The 17,406-nt window shown below is 50.0% G+C and overlaps 2 protein-coding genes across 2 annotated transcripts in view; one reads left to right on the top strand and one right to left on the bottom strand.

Moving 5' to 3' along the window:
- The window catches only part of sh3bp5lb (SH3-binding domain protein 5-like, b), a 63,501-nt gene extending 61,546 nt beyond the window's left edge, over nucleotides 1-1,955 (bottom strand). The window contains exon 1 of the mRNA XM_072475346.1: nucleotides 1,659-1,955. Within this exon, the coding sequence (XP_072331447.1) occupies nucleotides 1,659-1,838 (180 nt within the window). The 5' untranslated portion in view covers nucleotides 1,839-1,955. The remainder of the gene's footprint in view (nucleotides 1-1,658) is intronic.
- A 5,380-nt stretch (nucleotides 1,956-7,335) lies between these two features.
- The window catches only part of gtf2h4 (general transcription factor IIH, polypeptide 4), a 241,238-nt gene continuing 231,167 nt past the window's right edge, over nucleotides 7,336-17,406 (top strand). The window contains exon 1 of the mRNA XM_072475350.1: nucleotides 7,336-7,485. Coding sequence (XP_072331451.1) covers nucleotides 7,402-7,485 — 84 coding nt within the window. The 5' untranslated portion in view covers nucleotides 7,336-7,401. The remainder of the gene's footprint in view (nucleotides 7,486-17,406) is intronic.

Below are 17,406 nucleotides of genomic sequence, written 5' to 3' on the forward strand. Positions count from 1 at the left end.
CGCACAAAAGGCTGTGTTATAAGATAAGAGCCTATGGTGTTGGGGATGGTATATTAGCATGGATAGAGGATTGGCTAACTAATAAAAACAGTAAGAAGTCTTACAACACCAGGTTTAAGTCCAATAGGTTTGTTTCAAACACTAGCTTTCGGAGCACTGTTCCTTCCTCAGGTGAATGAAGAGGTAGGTTCCACAAACATTTATATAGTTTCTGGAACCTACCTCTTCATTCACCGGAGGAAGGAGCAGTGCTCCGAAAGCTAGTGATTTGAAACAAACCTGTTGGGACTTTAACCTGGTGTTGTAAGACTTCTTACTGTGCTCACCCCAGTCCAACGCCGGCATCTCCACATCATAACTAATAGAAGACAGAGAGTTGGGATAAGAGGGGCATTATCAGGATGGTAACCTGTAATTCATGGGGCTGGGGCCACAATTATTCATAATACACAATATTAATGGCTTGGACAACAGAAGTAAATGTTTGCAGATGATACAAAAATAGGTGAGAAGATGAAGATGACACAGAGGATCTACAGAGTGATACAGACAGGTTAGGCGAGTGGATAAAAACTTGGCAGATGGAATAGAATGTAGGATAGTATGAAGTTATGCACTTTGGTAAGAATAAAGGCAGGGGCTGCACGATGGTGCAGTGGTTAGCACTACTGCCACACAGTGCCGAGGACCCGAATTCGATCCCGGTCCTGGATCACTGTGTGTGTGGAATTTGCACATTCTCCCCGTCTGCGCGGGTCTCACCCCCCACAATCCAAAAAGATGTGCAGGATAGGTGAATTGGCCACACATGGTCGCACAATAGTTAGCACTATTGCTCACAGCACCAGGGTCCCAGGTTCAATTCCCGGCTTGGGTCACTGTCTGTGCGGAGTCTGCATGTTTTCCCTGGGTCAACGTGGATTTCCTCCGGGGGCTCTGGTTTCCTCCCACAAGTGCCGAAAGACGTGCCGTTAGGTGAATTGGACATTCTGAATTCTCCCTCGGTGTACCCGAACAGGTGCCGGAATGTGGCGACTAGGAGCTTTTCACAGTAACTTCACTGCAGTGTTAATGTAAGCCTACTTGTGACAATAATAAAGATTAGATTATTACATTACCCCCTAATTGTAAAAAGAAAGTACTCGAAATTGTAAAAAAAATAAAGGAGCTGAATACGATTTGAATGGCGAAAGACTGCAGAAAGCTGCAGCACAGAGCGATTTGGGGGTACGGGCAAGACAGGGACGAGGAGTACGTTCTGCCATCAGAGGGTGGCGAGCCAGTGGAACTCTTTAAACGCGGAGGCTGGGCCATTAAAGCAACGCTCGAAGCCGAGATGGGCAGATTTGTAACCAGCAAATTGGAGCGGGGATTTGGGGGACGAGGCGGGAAAGCAGAAGTCTAAGATTATCACGTCAGGTCAGTCGCGATCTCATTGAATGGCGGAGCAGGCTCGATGGGCCAAACGGCCCACTTCTGTTGTCATGGTCTCTGTGTATCCATGAGCAATGCCACCGTAGGTCAGCAAATATATATCTCACACACAATATATATCTATGCACACATATGTTATGCAGTATACATGTATATTTTTATGCAGTGTGGTACCTGATTCTTGCTGCATCTCTACATACAGATGCCCATCCACCTGGCCTCACCTGGATGCGGGGATCCAGCTCCTCTTCCTCCTCCCTCTGCAGCTGCCTCTCCCGGGCCGCCTCCTCCTCTTCCTCCTCCTCCTGCTCCACACCGGCCCCCGCTCCCTCAGCGGTGGCCACACCGGCCCCCAGCTCTCCGCTGCCTGCCGGACTCTCCCTTTGAGACCTGAGCTCTGTCATTCCGCCATACAAGCGCCGAGGCCGCGGCTTCTCTCTCTCGCTCTGCCTCGGATGACTAGTTAACGCGGGCCGCTCCCGACACCCGGCCGGCCGGCCTGCCTGCCTCCCGCTCGCCGTAGTGCGTCACCCGTACGGCGTCCCACGCCCTCCCCACGAGCAAGGAGGAGTCTGTAGCTCCGCCATCTTGCCATACGGCTCCCCCACCAGCTGCTTGGCGCCGCCATCTTGCCGTACGGGACTCTGCCGCTGTGGGGACTGCCGGGCCCAGCGCCAGGCGCTCGACCGTTCCCAACCCTCCAGGATTGGCCTGGAGACTCTCCAGGACTTGAACAACCATCTGGTGCAACTCTGGAGAAAAATCATCGGGACGTCGAAAAAAGACTATTTTGTAATTTCCTCTGGACATTTCTCTGTACCGGATAGTTTACAAAAAAAATTTAGAGTGCCCAATTATTTTTTTCCAATTAAGGGACAATTTAGCTGTAAAGTATTTAAAATGGGGTTAAAGAAAGGCTTGATTGGCTGACAATCGAACATCATCCAATTGACTAATCAGCCTTTTGGCTTTCGATAGGCGGGATGCATCACAAGGATGAATGAATTTTGGCCGACTAATTCGAATGTGGGGTGTGACGAAACGGTCACGAGGGGCATAGACAGAGTGGATAGTCAGAGGCTTTTCCCCAGGGTAGAGGGGTCAATTACTAGGGGTATAGGTTTAAGGTGCGAGGGGCAAGGTTTAGAGGCGATGTATGAGGCAGGTTTTTTTACACAGAGGGTAGTGGGTGCCTGAAACTCGCTGCCGGAGGAGGTGATGGAAGCAGGGACGATAGTGACATTTAAGGGGCATCTTGACAAATACATGAATAGGATGGGAATAGAGGGATACGGACCCAGGAAGTGTAGAAGATTGTAGTTTAGTCGGGCAGCATGGTCGGCACGGGCTTGGAGGGCCGAAGGGCCTGTTCCTGTGCTGTACTTTTCTTTGTTCTTTGTTGTTCTTTGAAGCCCACAGGGATACATTTAGTGACAGGTGCCAACCCTAAACTGGAGGGGAGGAGGGTGGCAAGAGGGCTTTCGTGACCGTTTCAACTCTCTGAAAGAACAACTCACCCAATCCTTAGCAGCAGAGGTAGGCCATTCGGCCCATCAAGTCATTTAGATCTTGGCTGATCGAATGACCGATCTGATAATCCTCATCTCCACTTTTTGGCTTTATCCCCACCACCCTCAATTCTCTTATTGATTAAAAATCTGTCTATCTCAGCCTTCAACATATTTTAATGACCCAGCCTCTACAGCTCTCTGAGGTGAAGAATTCCACAGATTCACTACCGTCTGAGAGAAGAAATTCTCCCTCATCTCTGTCTGAAATGGGCATCCCTTTACTCTGAGATTATGCCCTCTCGTCCTAGACTCTGTCAGAAGAGGAACCATGCTCTGAGCATCTACCCCGTCAAACTTCCTGTAAATCCCATGTGCCTCAATATGGTCACCTTTCATTCTTCTAAACTCCAATAAGTACAGATTTGGTTCCGGTGAGATTGGGCCGTGTGGGAGGGCCTGCACAGCTGCAGCTCCTGGATGGAGAGTTGCACTGATACATGGAACAGGTCACACATTAATGGACAGATCATTTCTACAAAGAAGTTCTGGACATAATACCATCTTCGCAGGCTTATCCTCCATTTCTGTTGAGGAACCTGCGAGGGGTGATACCGTGTGTCTGGTATTTTTTATGAAAATGAGCTGATATAGCTTTGGATTGATACCAATATGGAATGGTGGCGTTTCCTTGTTTAACGGTTAGTGTGATATGTGGAATGTTACATACTTGATTTTCAAATCTTTATTACTGTTGACCATTCAATAAGCAAAATATTCTCTCACGTGCTTATCTAATTGCTTTTGAAAGTCACCACAGAATCTCTTATTCTCTCATAGGAAGTGGGCATTATTGGCATTGGCAGTAATTCCAGATTTATTTATTGGAGTTAAATTCCACCAGCTGCCATGGTGGGGATTTGAACCATTTCCCCCAGTCACTTCTCCCCCCCCCCATTCCCCCCCCCCCCCATTCCCCCCCCCACCACTACCACCACCTCCCCCACCACCACCATCTCCACCCCCCCCACCACTACCACCACCTCCCCCACCCCCCCCCACCACCACCACCCCCCCACCACCCCCCCACCACCACCCCCCCACCACCACCACCCCCCCACCACCACCCCCACCACCACCACCCCCCCACCACCACCCCCACCACCACCACCACCACCCCCACCACTACTCCAGATGCTGAGCACTGGCTGTGTGTTTGTAAAATCTTTTCCTCATGTCACCTCTGGCTCTTATACCCACTCCCCTCAAACTGTCAGACCTGTCCAACACTTTCTGTTTTTGTTTCTGATTCCAGCGTCTGCAGTAATTTGCTTTTACACAAGGGGAGAGCTCCAGATTCAAAAGTAGCATCAGGAACTCTGACAAAATGCATTCCACACTCTGCAGATATACACAGGAGTGCGTGACTCGTGTCACAGGCTTTCTGCATGACAGTGTGCATTCCGGGGCAGCCACAAACGTTTCCAGCTTCAAATGCACTTCGCAAAATCCATAAAATCCCTACAGGGTAGAATGAGGCCATTTGGCCCATAGAGTCTGCACCGACATTCTGAAAGAGCGCCCTACCTAGGTCCACTCCCCTGCCCTATCCCGTAATCCCACCTAACCTGTACATTTTTGGACACTAAGGGGCATTTTTTGTTATCGTGGCCAATCCAGCTAACCTGAACATCTTTGGACTGTAGCAGGAAACCGGAGCACTTGGAGGAATCCCATGCAGGCACGGGGTGAACATGCAGACTCCACACAAAACAGTCACCCAAGGCCGGAATTGAACCCAGTCCCTGGCTCTGTGAGGCAGCAGTGCTAACCACGGTGCCACCCGTTGCTCAAGGACCAATTATTTCCCCTCTCTGGTTTATTGTATCTACGCTATTATCTGGTATCAACATGCTCTTTCTATATAGGAAATTACTGCTATTTCAAGCTGTCCTTGACTCAACCAAGTTTCATTCCACTGTAACAAACCCATCTGGTTCACGAATGTTCTTCAGGCCATGAAAGCTGCTGATCTGGGCCCAGCTATAAGTAAGTATGTTCATCAACAAGTACATACGTTGAACAAACTAAGCATTTAAAAAAATAAATTTACAGTATCCAATTATTTTTTCTAATTAAGGGGTGATTTAGCATGGCCAATCCACCTATCCTGAATATCTTTTTGGGTTGTGGGGGTGAGACCCATGCAGACATGGGGAGGTTGTGCAAACTCCACACGGACAGTGACTCGGCCGGGATTAACAACAGATTTTGGACCAGACACTGGGTACCTGCAGAACAAAGGAAAATGTCGAAGGTGTATTCTGTTATCTACAGGGGCCCAGTGACTCACAGTTTGGATTAAGATTGAGTCCTGAGCTAAGTAACATACACAGGAACCAAAGAAGGATAAAAGGAAGCCTAGCAGAGCGAGGAGGTGAGAGCAGACTCAAGACCAACCATCGCAGAAGACTGAGGACCCAGAGCTCCGAGCTCAGAAGGATAACACTCTTCCCCCACAGGAACAAACTTGGCCAGTCCCTCCGAGATGGGTAATATCTGAAATAAACTGTGAGAATTTAGAATTTATAGTAGATTGGAGCTTTAATTCTGTGTGAGTAGTCATAAGGAAAACCAATAGACGGGGTGATCTGAACTAAAGCAGTCAGTGTGATTTGTCCAGTATGTTAAAAAAAGGGTTGAGGTACAGTTTACCCAACATGTATCTCCAAATCCATTGCAATCCAATGTGGTTGGTTTTTAACTGCCCTCTGAAATGACTGAGCCAGCAAGTTTCAAGGACAATTGGAGATGGGCAACAAATGCTGGTTTGCCCATGATGACCACATTCTATGAGTGTGTTGGATTCAGAAATTTTAGAGGGGTCCTTTAAAATATTAGCGAAAAGAGATTCCTGAAAATGACTGAATTTGCAGAAATAATATGAGTAAGTTATAATTAGAATTATAATCATAAACATTGTCCATGGCTGTATCAAATGTTACAAATAATGAACTGACATTACCTGACGTGAAGGTACATTCAACAAGATTGAAACAGTATCCTAGGTGAGACCAGACATGACAGAGGGAGTTTGAACATAGGACAGAAGTCAAGAAACACTTTGAGAGACACGGAGAAAGCATTTTCCAGTTAATTTTGTGTGAATGTACAAAAATGTGTTTCTAAGAAATATAAACTTTGCTTCCATTGATCCAACCGGACTGACTTATCTATGAATGAGATAAGACGGATCTTACTGAGAGGATTTAAAAACATTCCAAGTGTTATATTCGACGGTAAAACAATTGAATTGAATCATCTGGTTTTGAATATGCAGCGAACTAAACACATTGGATTGCAGCAGCTTTCCAAACATTTTTCTGTCAAAAGCAATATTTCTAATCATTGAAGTATATTTTTATAATGTAGCCTGAAGGACACCTTGTACATATTTCACATTCAGCCAGGTTTCTACCTCTAATTTGATAAATATTTCTTTGACAAGCTTTTAGCTTCTGAGCTTTTCCAGAAACCACTGATGCAGCTTTCAAACCAATTTTAAAACTATCCTACAGCTACCGACATCACCACAGCTCTCTGCTTCACCACAGTCACCATACTCAAAAAATGACTCATTTGGATGCTCTGTGGTTGTGAAAGGCTCTCCTTAAATGCAGGTTTAAATTTTCTTTATTTCAAAACCATCATGATGTGGAACGAGTGCTGGAAAAATGCAACCTGTCTGGCAGCCTCCATGGAGGAGGGAACACGAGTTTCGCATCAAATACATGACTCATCATCAGAGCTGAATCATCAAATTCCTAAGCGCAGGAGACCATCCACCTATTGAGTCTGTACTGACCCTCTGAAAGAGCATTCGACCCAGAGGCCCACTCCCCTGTATCACCATAACCTGCACATCTTTGGACACAACGGGGCAATTTAGCATGGGCAATCCACCTGTCGCGAACCTGTACATTTGGACTGTGGGAGGAACCCAATGCAGACACGGGAAGAATGTGCAAACACCACAAAGTCACCCAAGGCTAGAATTGAACCCGGGTCCTTAACACTGTGCGGCAACCGTGCTAACCACTGTGCCACCATGCCACCCTATTTGTCTCTCTTTCTCCACAGGGGCTGCCGGACAAGCTGAGTTTTTCCAGCACTTTCTAATTTTTATTCCAGATATCCCGCAGTATTTTCCCTTTCCTGCACTGTAATGTGGAGTGCATAAGACAAAAGTAGTAAATAAATAATTTGGGTTGAGGTGAAATCTAAAGTCGCCAAACTGGGCGCCCCAGGCGGAACCTCAAGGTTAAGGCTCAACGAAGAGGAAGAGGTTGGGGGTAGATTTCAGAATGTTGCGCCGGAAGTGGTGTGACGTCGATGTGAAAGCGGTCTATCGGGGCCCACCGATGACATCATCAGGGGGCGCCATGCGGGTCCGCCGCGCATGCGCCTGCCCCCTTGGCAGTGTGTGCCTGTCCCTTGCTTCAATAGTTTTTATTATATCGAGACTGGAAGGACCTCGGTTCAGGTAAATCAAAAAATTGGAAGTGAAACCAACCTGTTGCAGTTTATTTTATTTGACTGTTATTACTTATGGAACTTGATGATGGGGAAACTTGGCTTTTTTTTTCTGGGAGCTTCTGAAAATAGACCCCAAAAAACACCTGCATTTGTATAGTGCCTGTCACCAGGGGAGTTAGGGGTTTTAACTCTGTCAGAAAGACAGCACCAGCAACAGTACATCACTCCCTCAGCACTGCACAAGGTTGTCTGCTTTGCTTTTCCAGCTGGAGTGCAACTTGAACTCTGACTCCGAGGCCTCCCCTGCCCAGAAACCCCACCCGGTTCACTAATCATAGAATCTACAGTGCAGAAGGAGGCCATTTGGCCCATCGAATCTGCGCCGACCCTTGGAAAGAGCACCCTGCCCATACCCCTGCCTCCACCCTATCCCTGTAACCCAGTAACACCTAACCCTTTGGTGCACAGTAACTTCATCGCAGTGTTACAATAAAGATTATTATTATCATTTAGCATGGCCAATCCACCTAACCTGCACACCTTTGGACTGTGGGAGGAAACCGGAGCACCCGGAGGAAACCCACGGAGACACTGGGAGAAAGTGCAAACGCCACACAGTCACTCGAGGTCGGAATTGAACCTGGGATCCTGCTAACCACTGTGCCGCCCAATGTCCTCTTTAGGGAAGAGAATCTGCTGCTCTTACCCGGTCTGGCTTACATGTGACTCCGGACCCACAGCAAATGCAGTTGACTCTTCACTGCCCTTGGAAATGGCTGAGCAAGACACTCAGTTCGAGGGGCATTTAGGGATGGAGAATAAACGGCGGCCCACATCCCATGAATGAATGAAGAACAAAATCAATGCAGTTAATCGCTTCTCGGCTTTTTGGCTAAGATCAAGTGTCTGTAGATTGAGCCTTTGGTTCAGATCTGGTATGTCTCTCTTGTGGGGACCATGAATTGGATTCAATTTGAATTAGTTTTTTGGAGCAGGCGAGGAGCTGGATTAGGGGTTCGCCCCTGACCCACACTCTGAGCCCTGGCTTTAGAACTCAGAAAAGGAAAACATTTTTAAAAATCAATGCAGTTAGGCCGGGATTAGACCGAAGCTGTTACCATATGCTAACAGATATTTATTACTTTGAAGTTACTGCACAGCTGAAACAGTGAACAAGAACAAAGAAATGTACAGCACAGGAACAGGCCCTTCGGCCCTCCAAGCCCGTGCCGACCATGCTGCCCGACTAAACTACAATCTTCTACACTTCCTGGGTCCGTATCCCTCTATTCCCATCCTATTCATGTATTTGTCAAGATGCCTCTTAAATGTCACTATCGTCCCTGCTTCCACCACCTCCTCCGGTAGCGAGTTCCAGGCACCCACTACCCTCTGCGTAAAAAACTTGCCTCGTACATCTACTCTAAACCTTGCCCCTCTCACCTTAAACCTATGCCCCCTAGTAATTGACCCCTCTACCCTGGGGAAAAGCCTTTGACTATCCACTCTGTCTATGCCCCTCATAATTTTGTAGACCTCTATCAGGTCGCCCCTCAACCTCCTTCGTTCCAGTGAGAACAAACCGAGTTTATTCAACCGCTCCTCATAGCTAATGCCCTCCATACCAGCCAACCTTCTGGTAAATCTCTTCTGCATCCTCTCTAAAGCCTCCACATCCTTCTGATAGTGTGGCGACCAGAATTGAACACTATACTCCAAGTGTGGCCTAACTAAGGTTCTATACAGCTGCAACATGACTTGCCAATTCTTATACTCAATGCCCCGGCCAACGAAGGCAAGCATGCCGTATGCCTTCTTGACTACCTTCTCCACCTGTGTTGCCCCTTTCAATGACCTGTGGACCTGTACTCCTAGATCTCTTTGACTTTCAATACTCTTGAGGGTTCTACCATTCACTGTATATTCCCCACCTGCATTAGACCTTCCAAAATGCATTACCTCACATTTGTCCGGATTAAACTCCATCTGCCATCTCTCCGCCCAAGTCTCCAAACAATCTAAAACCTGCTGTATCCTCTGACAGTCCTCATCTCTATCCGCAATTCCACCAACCCTTGTGTCGTCTGCAAACTTACTAATCAGACCAGTTACATTTTCCTCCAAATCATTTATAGATACTACAAAGAGCAAAGGTCCCAGCACTGATCCCTGTGGAATACCACTGGTCACAGCCCTCCAATTAGAAAAGCATCCTTCCATTGCTACTCTCTGCCTTCTATGACCTAGCCAGTTCTGTATCCACCTTGCCAGCTCACCCCTGATCCCGTGTGACTTCACCTTTTGTACAAGTCTACCATGAGGGACCTTGTCAAAGGCCTTACTGAAGTCCATATAGACAACATCCACTGCCCTACCTGCATCAATCATCTTAGTGACCTCCTCGAAAAACTCTATCAAGTTAGTGAGACACGACCTTCCCTTCACAAAACCATGCTGCCTCTCACTAATACGTCCATTTGCTTCCAAATGGGAGTAGATCCTGTCACGAAGAATTCTCTCCAGTAATTTCCCTACCACTGAAGTAAGGCTCACCGGCCTGTAGTTCCCGGGATTATCCTTGCTACCCTTCTTCAACAGAGGAACAACATTGGCTATTCTCCAGTCCTCCGGGACATCTCCTGAAGACAGTGAGGATCCAAAGATTTCTGTCAAGGCCTCAGCAATTTCCTCTCCAGCCTCCTTCAGTATTCTGGGGTAGATCCCATCAGGCCCTGGGGACCTATCTACCTTAATATTTTTTAAGACACCCAACACCTCGTCTTTTTGGATCTCAATGTGACCCAGGCTATCTACACACCCTTCTCCAGACTCAACATCTACCAATTTCTTCTCTTTGGTGAATACTGATGCAAAGTATTCATTTAGTACCTCGCCCATTTCCTCTAGCTCCACACATAGATTCCCTTGCCTATCCTTCAGTGGGCCAACCCTTTCCCTGGCTACCCTCTTGCTTTTTATGTACGTGTAAAAAGCCTTGGGATTTTCCTTAACCCTATTTGCCAATGACTTTTCGTGACCCCTTCTAGCCCTCCTGACTCCTTGCTTAAGTTCCTTCCTACTTTCTTTATATTCCACGCAGGCTTCATCTGTTCCCAGCCTTCTAGCCCTGACAAATGCCTCCTTTTTCTTTTTGACGAGGCCTACAATATCCCAGTGGCCCCAGTTATCGGTGTAAATATAGCGAATTCAGATAAAAATGAATCTTTCCAATCAGAAACATTGTGGAGAGGGTGGCCCGATACTCAACCACATTCTTTTTTATAAATAAATTTAGACTACCCAATTCATTTTATTCCAATTAAGGGGCAATTTAGCGTGGCCAATCCACCTACCCTGCACACCTTTGGGTTGTGGGGGCGAAACCCACGCAAATACGGGGAGAATGTACAAACTCCACACAGACAGTGACCCAGAGCCGGGATCGGACCTGAGACCTCGGCACCGTGAGGCAGCACTGCTAACCACTGAGCCACCATGCTGTCCGCCCAACCACATTCGAATGCTGTCACCGCCATCGTGAATTCCATGCCCAGTTTAGGTGGCTAGAGGTTTTAGATTCATAAGTCCTTGAGTTTTTTATTCATTTACGGGTTGTGGGTGTCACTGGCTGGGCCCAGCATTTGTTGCCCATCCCTCATTGCCCCTCGAGAAGGTGGTGGCGAGCCGCCGCCTTGAACCGCTGCAGCCCCTGAGGTGTAGGTACACCCACTGTGCTGTTAGGGAGGGAGTTCCAGGATTTTGAACCAGCGACTGTGAAGGAACAGCCGATATATTTCCAAGTCAGGATGATGCATGGCTTGGAGGGGAACCTCCAGGTGGTGGGATCGTAAAGGATGTGGGTTTGGAAGGTGCTGCCGAAGGAGCCTTGGTGAGTTCCTGCAGTGCATCTTGCAGATGGTACGCAAGGCTGCCACTGTGCATCAGTGGTGAACATAGAAAATACAGCACAGAACAGGCCCTTCGGCCCACGATGTTATGACGAACTTTTGTCCTAGATTAAGAGCAAATTAATCTACACCCCATTATTCTACCGTAATCCATGTGCCTATCCAATAGCTGCTTGAAGATCCCAAATGTTTCAGACTCAACTACTTCCACAGGCAGTGCATTCCATGCCCCCACTACTCTCTGGGTAAAGAACCTACCTCTGATATCCCTCCTATATCATCCACCTTTCACCTTAAATTTATGTCCCCTTGTAATGGTTTGTTCCACCCGGGGGAAAAGTCTCTGACTGTCTACTCTATCTATTCCCCTGATCATCTTGTAAACCTCTATCAAGTCGCCCCTCATCCTTCTCCGTTCTAATGAGAAAAGGCCGAGTACCCTCAACCTTTCCTCGCAAGACCTACTCTCCATTCCAGGCAAAAATGTTAGTGGAAGGGGTGTCTATTAAGTGGGCTGCTTTGTCCTGGATGGTGTTGAGTTTCTTGAGTGTTGTTGGGGCTGCACTCATCCAGACAAGTGGGGAGTATTCCATCATATTCCCGAATTGTGCCTTGCAATGATGGACAGGCTTGGGGGGGGGGGTGTCAGGAGATGAGTTAGTTGCTGCACGATTTCTAGCCTCTGACCTGCTCTTGTAGCTACAGTATTTATACGGACAGTCCAGTTGTGTGTGATCTTGTGAAGTATTAGCTGCTTAAGTTACATCAGCATCAGGGCACTTACTGCAGGTGCTGGCTGGGATTTAAAATGATTTGCAAAAGAAGCAAATGTGATGGGAAAAAAAAACTGCTCCACGCAGCGAGTGGTTGGGGCCTGGAAGTGTGGTGGAGGCAGGTTCAATCGAGGCATTCGAGAGGGCTTTCGATGTGCAGGGAGTAGAGGGAAAAGGCAGGGGAGTGGCACTAAGTCACGCTGCTCATTGGGAGAGCTGGGGCAGATACGCTGGATGTAGTGGCCTCCTGCGCCCGAAGGGGAGGCAGCGCCGGAGTGGTATTGTTGCCAACTAGTAATCCAGGGACCCAGGGCAGCTGGTGGAATTTGAATTCAATGAAAACATCTGGAATTGAAAGCCTTGACGATTGACCGTGAGGCCATTGTCAATTGTTGTAAAACCCAGGCAGCACGGTGGCACAGTGGGTTAGCCCTGCAGCCTCACGGCGCCGAGGTCCCAGGATCCCGGCCCTGGGTCACTGTCCGTGTGGAGTTTGCACGGTCTCCCTGTGTTTGCGTAGGTTTTACCCCCACAACCCAAAGATGTGCAGGGTAGGGGGATAGGCCACACTAAATTGCCCTTGAATTGGAAAAAATGAATTGGGTACTCTAAATTTAAAAAAGCAATTGTTGTAAAACCACATCTGGTTCACTAATGTCCCCTTTTAGGGAAGGAAATCTGCCATCCTTAACCCGGTCTGGCCCACGGGTGACTCCGGACCCCACAGCAACGTGGTCGTCTCCTTAACTGGCCCCCTCTGAAATGGCCGGTTGAGACACTCCGCTCAGGGGGTAATTCGGGATGGCTGATAAATGCTGACCCTGCCAGTGACCCCGACATTCCGTGAAAGAACATTTAAACAATTCTCCCATTCCGTGATATCAATGCAAACTCCTCGTGCCATTCTTAAGATGAACGGAGGTATAACAGTACGGAACATGCACCGCCATGCCAAGCAGCAAGAAACCCCAGATAACCTCCGACTCTCAAATCAGGCCCTGAGCACCAATCTAAGACTCTCTGAAGATTACAGTTCAGTTTGGATCCCGGCCCTGGGGCACTGTCCGTGTGGAGTTTGCACGTTCTCCCCGTGTCTGCGTGGGTTTCACCCCCACAACCCAAAGATGTGCAGGGTAGGTGGATTGGCCGCGCCAAATTGCCCCTTAATTGGGAAAGAAAAAATAATTGGCTACTCTAAATTAACAGTTCAGAAGGACGAGAGGTGATGTTACCGGGACGAAGCAAATTCTGAGGGAACTCGACGGGGTGGATTTTAAAAGTTAGATTATTTCCCGGGATGTGGGTGTCGCTAGCTAGGCCCAGCATTTACTACCCATCCCTGATCGCACCTCGGGAAGGTGGTGGTGAGCGGCTGCCTCGAACCTCCGCGGTCCACGTTTCCCCTTGTGAGGGAATCCAGAGCTTTGGGGGGGGGGGGAGAGGGGGTGGGGTAATCAGCCACGATCTTACTGAATGACGGACCTGGCTCGAGGGGGCCGAATGGCCGATTCCCGCTCCGGGTTGTTGTGCGAGATTGGCTGCACCTTTCCTGCCCGGTCTATTCACGCTGAATCGCTGGGCCCTTCGCCAGGCCGTCACCACCTTCATTGTAGCCTTATTCGTAACCCGCCTCATGGATCAACCAGGCTTTGAATTTGTGCAATGCAACAAATGCACTCCACAGGATGCGAATGACAAACAGGCTTTGACAGCGGCTGCACCAGATGGCGGGGCGGGTGAACGAAAGCTTGGTCAATGAGGCGGCTCGAAAGCCTCCGGGGAAGGGGGGGGGGGGGGGGGGAGGTGGTGTGGCAGGCAGCGGGAGGTGGTGTGGCAGGGAAGGGGAGAGTGTGCGGCAGGGAGGGGGAGGTGGTGCGGCAGGGTGGGGGAGAGGGTGCGGCAGGGTGGGGGAGAGGGTGTAGGGTGGGGATAGGGTGTGGTAGGGTGGGGAAGGTGGTGTGGCAGGCAGGGGGAGGTGGTGCGGCAGGGTGGGGGAGAGGGTGTGGCAGGGCGGGGGAGAGGGTGCGGCAGGGTGGGGGAGAGGGTGTAGGGTGGGGATGGGGTGTGGCAGGGTGGGGGAGGTGGTGTGGCAGGCAGGGGGAGGTGGTGTGGCAGGGTGGGGGAGAGGGTGCGGCGGGGTGGGGGAGAGGGTGCGGCGGGGTGGGGGAGAGGGTGCGGCAGGGTGGGGGAGAGGGTGCGGCAGGGTGGGGGAGAGGGTGCGGCAGGGTGGGGGAGAGGGTGCGGCAGGGTGGGGGAAGAGGGTGCGGCAGGGGGGGGGAGAGGGTGCGGCGGGGGGGATAGGGTGTGGTAGGGTGGGGGAGGTGGTGTGGCAGGCAGGGGGAGGTGGTGTGGCGGGGGGGGAGAGGGTGCGGCAGGGTGAGGAGAGAGTGCGGTGGGGGGGGGAGAGGGTGTGGCAGGGTGAGGAAAGAGTGCCTACCCAAAGTCAACACCTCCACCCTATCCCCATAACCCAGTAACCCCACCCAACACTAAGGGCAATTTTGGACACTAAGGACAATTTATCACGGCCAATGCACCTAACCTGCACATCTTTGGACTGTGGGTGGAAACCGGAGCACCCGGAGGAAACCCACGCACACACTGGGAGAACGTGCAGACTCCGCACAGACAGTGACCCAAGCCGGAATCGAACCTGGAACTGGAGCTGTGAAGCAATTGTGCTATCCACAATGCTACCGTGCTGCCCCGTGGTGTGGCAGGGAGGGGAGAGGGTGTGGCAGGGAGCGGGAGGTGGTGGGGGAGAGGCTGTGGCAGAGTGGGGTGAGGGTGTGGCAGTGTAGGTGGGGGAGAGTATTGACGCGTTTGAAAGCTCGGATGAGAATTGTACGGTGAGGTGTGGCCGATGCCAAGGGCTGCTGGAGGTGAGTGAGCAGGGACGTTGTTGAGTGGACAGGGATTTGGAATGGAGGAGTGTAGACAGCTTTGGGTGTGTCGGTGCAGTGAGGAAGAGATCGTGCCACCGGGAGCAGAGTGGCAGACAGGCGATTTGCTCTGGTGCCTTATCATTCTGGATTATTTCTCTGAGGCATGCAAGGCAGTGAACTGGGCAGGAGATCAAACCGTCACCCTTGGGAGGAGGGGCAGAGAGTGGGGCTCGCCAGTGAAAATTGGCGGGGTTTAACTCCCTCGTGTTTGGAGCCTGGTTCTCTGTCACGGTCACTTCTGTCAGCAAACTGTCATCACTGGGCTGGGAAAATTTACAAGTGACTGCTCAAAGTGAGAAATAGCCAGCAGTATAAAAACACAGATTCTGTCCTTGCTCGAGCCACAGCAGAATATTCCATGTGTTTGGAGGTATATCTGGTAACATAGTGATGGGTACACATTTGTCACTGCAATACTGGACTACAGTGCTAGTGGGTACAGGTCTGTCACTGTATAACACTGGGGTACAGTGCTGGTGGGTACAGGTCTGTCACTGTGTAACACGGGTACAGTGCTGGTGGGGACAGGTCTGTCACTGTGTAACACTGGGATACAGTGCTGGTGGGTACTGGTCTGTCACTGTATAGCACTGGGATACAGTGCTGGTGGGTACAGGTCTGTCACTATAACACTGGGACACAATGCTGGTGGGTACAGGTCTGTCACTGTATAACACTGGGATACAGTGCTGGTGGGTACAGGTCTGTCACTGTGTAACACTGGGGTACAGTGCGGTGGGTACAGGTCTGTCACTGTATAACACTGGGGTACAGTGTGGTGGGTATAGGTCTGTCACTGTGTAACACTGGGACACAATGCTGGTGGGTACAGGTCTGTCACTGTGTAACACTGGGATACAGTGCTGGTGGGTACAGGTCTGTCACTGTGTAACACTGGGGTACAGTGCGGTGGGTACAGGTCTGTCACTGTATAACACTGGGGTACAGTGCAGTGGGTACAGGTCTGTCACTGTATAACACTGGGGTGCAGTGCGGTGGGTACAGGTCTGTCACTGTATAACACTGGGGTACAGGGCTGGTGGGTACAGGTCTGTCACTGTATTACGCTGGCATACAATGCTGGTGGGTACAGGTCTGTCACTGTGTAACACTGGGGTACAGTGCGGTGGGTACAGGTCTGTCACTGTATAACACTGGGATACAGTGCAGTGGGTACAGGTCTGTCACTGTAACACTGGGGTACAGTGCGGTGGGTACAGGTCTGTCACTGGATAACACTGGGATACAGTGCGGTGGGTACAGGTCTGTCACTGTAACACGGGATACAGTGCTGGTGGGTACTGGTCTGTCACTGTATTACACTGGTATACAATGCTGGTGGGTATAGGTCTGTCACTGTGTAACACTGGCATACAATGCTGGTGGGTACAGGTCTGTCACTGTGTAACACTGGGATACAATGCTGGTGGGTACAGGTCTGTCACTGTAACACTGGGGTACAGTGCGGTGGGTATAGATCTGTCATTGTATAACACTGGGGTACAGTGCGGTGGGTACAGGTCTGTCACTGTATAACACTGGGATACAGTGCGGTGGGTACAGGTCTGTCACTGTATAACACTGGGGTACAGTGCTGGTGGGTACAGGTCTGTCACTGTATAACACTGGGATACAGTGCGGTGGGTACAGGTCTGTCACTGTGTAACACGGGGATACAGTGCGGTGGGTACAGGTCTGTCACTGTGTAACACTGGGGTACAGTGCTGGTGGGTACAGGTCTGTCACTGTGTAACACTGGGGTACAGTGCTGGTGGGTACAGGTCTGTCACTGTATAACACTGGGGTACAGTGCGGTGGGTACAGGTCTGTCACTGTGTAACACTGGGATACAGTGCGGTGGGTACAGGTCTGTCACTGTATAACATTGGTGTACAGTACGGTGGGTACAGGTCTGTCACTGTATAACACTGGGGTACAGTGCGGTGGGTACAGGTCTGTCACTGTTTAACACTGGGGTACAGTGCGGTGGGTACAGGTCTGTCACTGTATAACACTGGGGTACAGTGTGGTGGGTACAGGTCTGTCACTGTGTAACACTGGGGTACAGTGCGGTGGGTACAGGTCTGTCACTGAATAACACTGGGGTACAGTGCGGTGGGTACAGGTCTGTCACTGTATAATGCTGGGGTACAGTGCGGTGGGTACAGGTCTGTCACTGTGTAATACTGGGGTACAGTGCTGGTGGGTACAGGTCTGTCACTGTATAACACTGGGGTACAGTGCTGGTGGGTACAGGTCTGTCACTGTATAACACTGGGGTACAGTGCGGTGGGTACAGGTC

Source organism: Scyliorhinus torazame, chromosome 14 (genome assembly GCF_047496885.1).
Source record: "Scyliorhinus torazame isolate Kashiwa2021f chromosome 14, sScyTor2.1, whole genome shotgun sequence".
NCBI classification, from domain to species: Eukaryota; Metazoa; Chordata; class Chondrichthyes; order Carcharhiniformes; family Scyliorhinidae; genus Scyliorhinus; species Scyliorhinus torazame.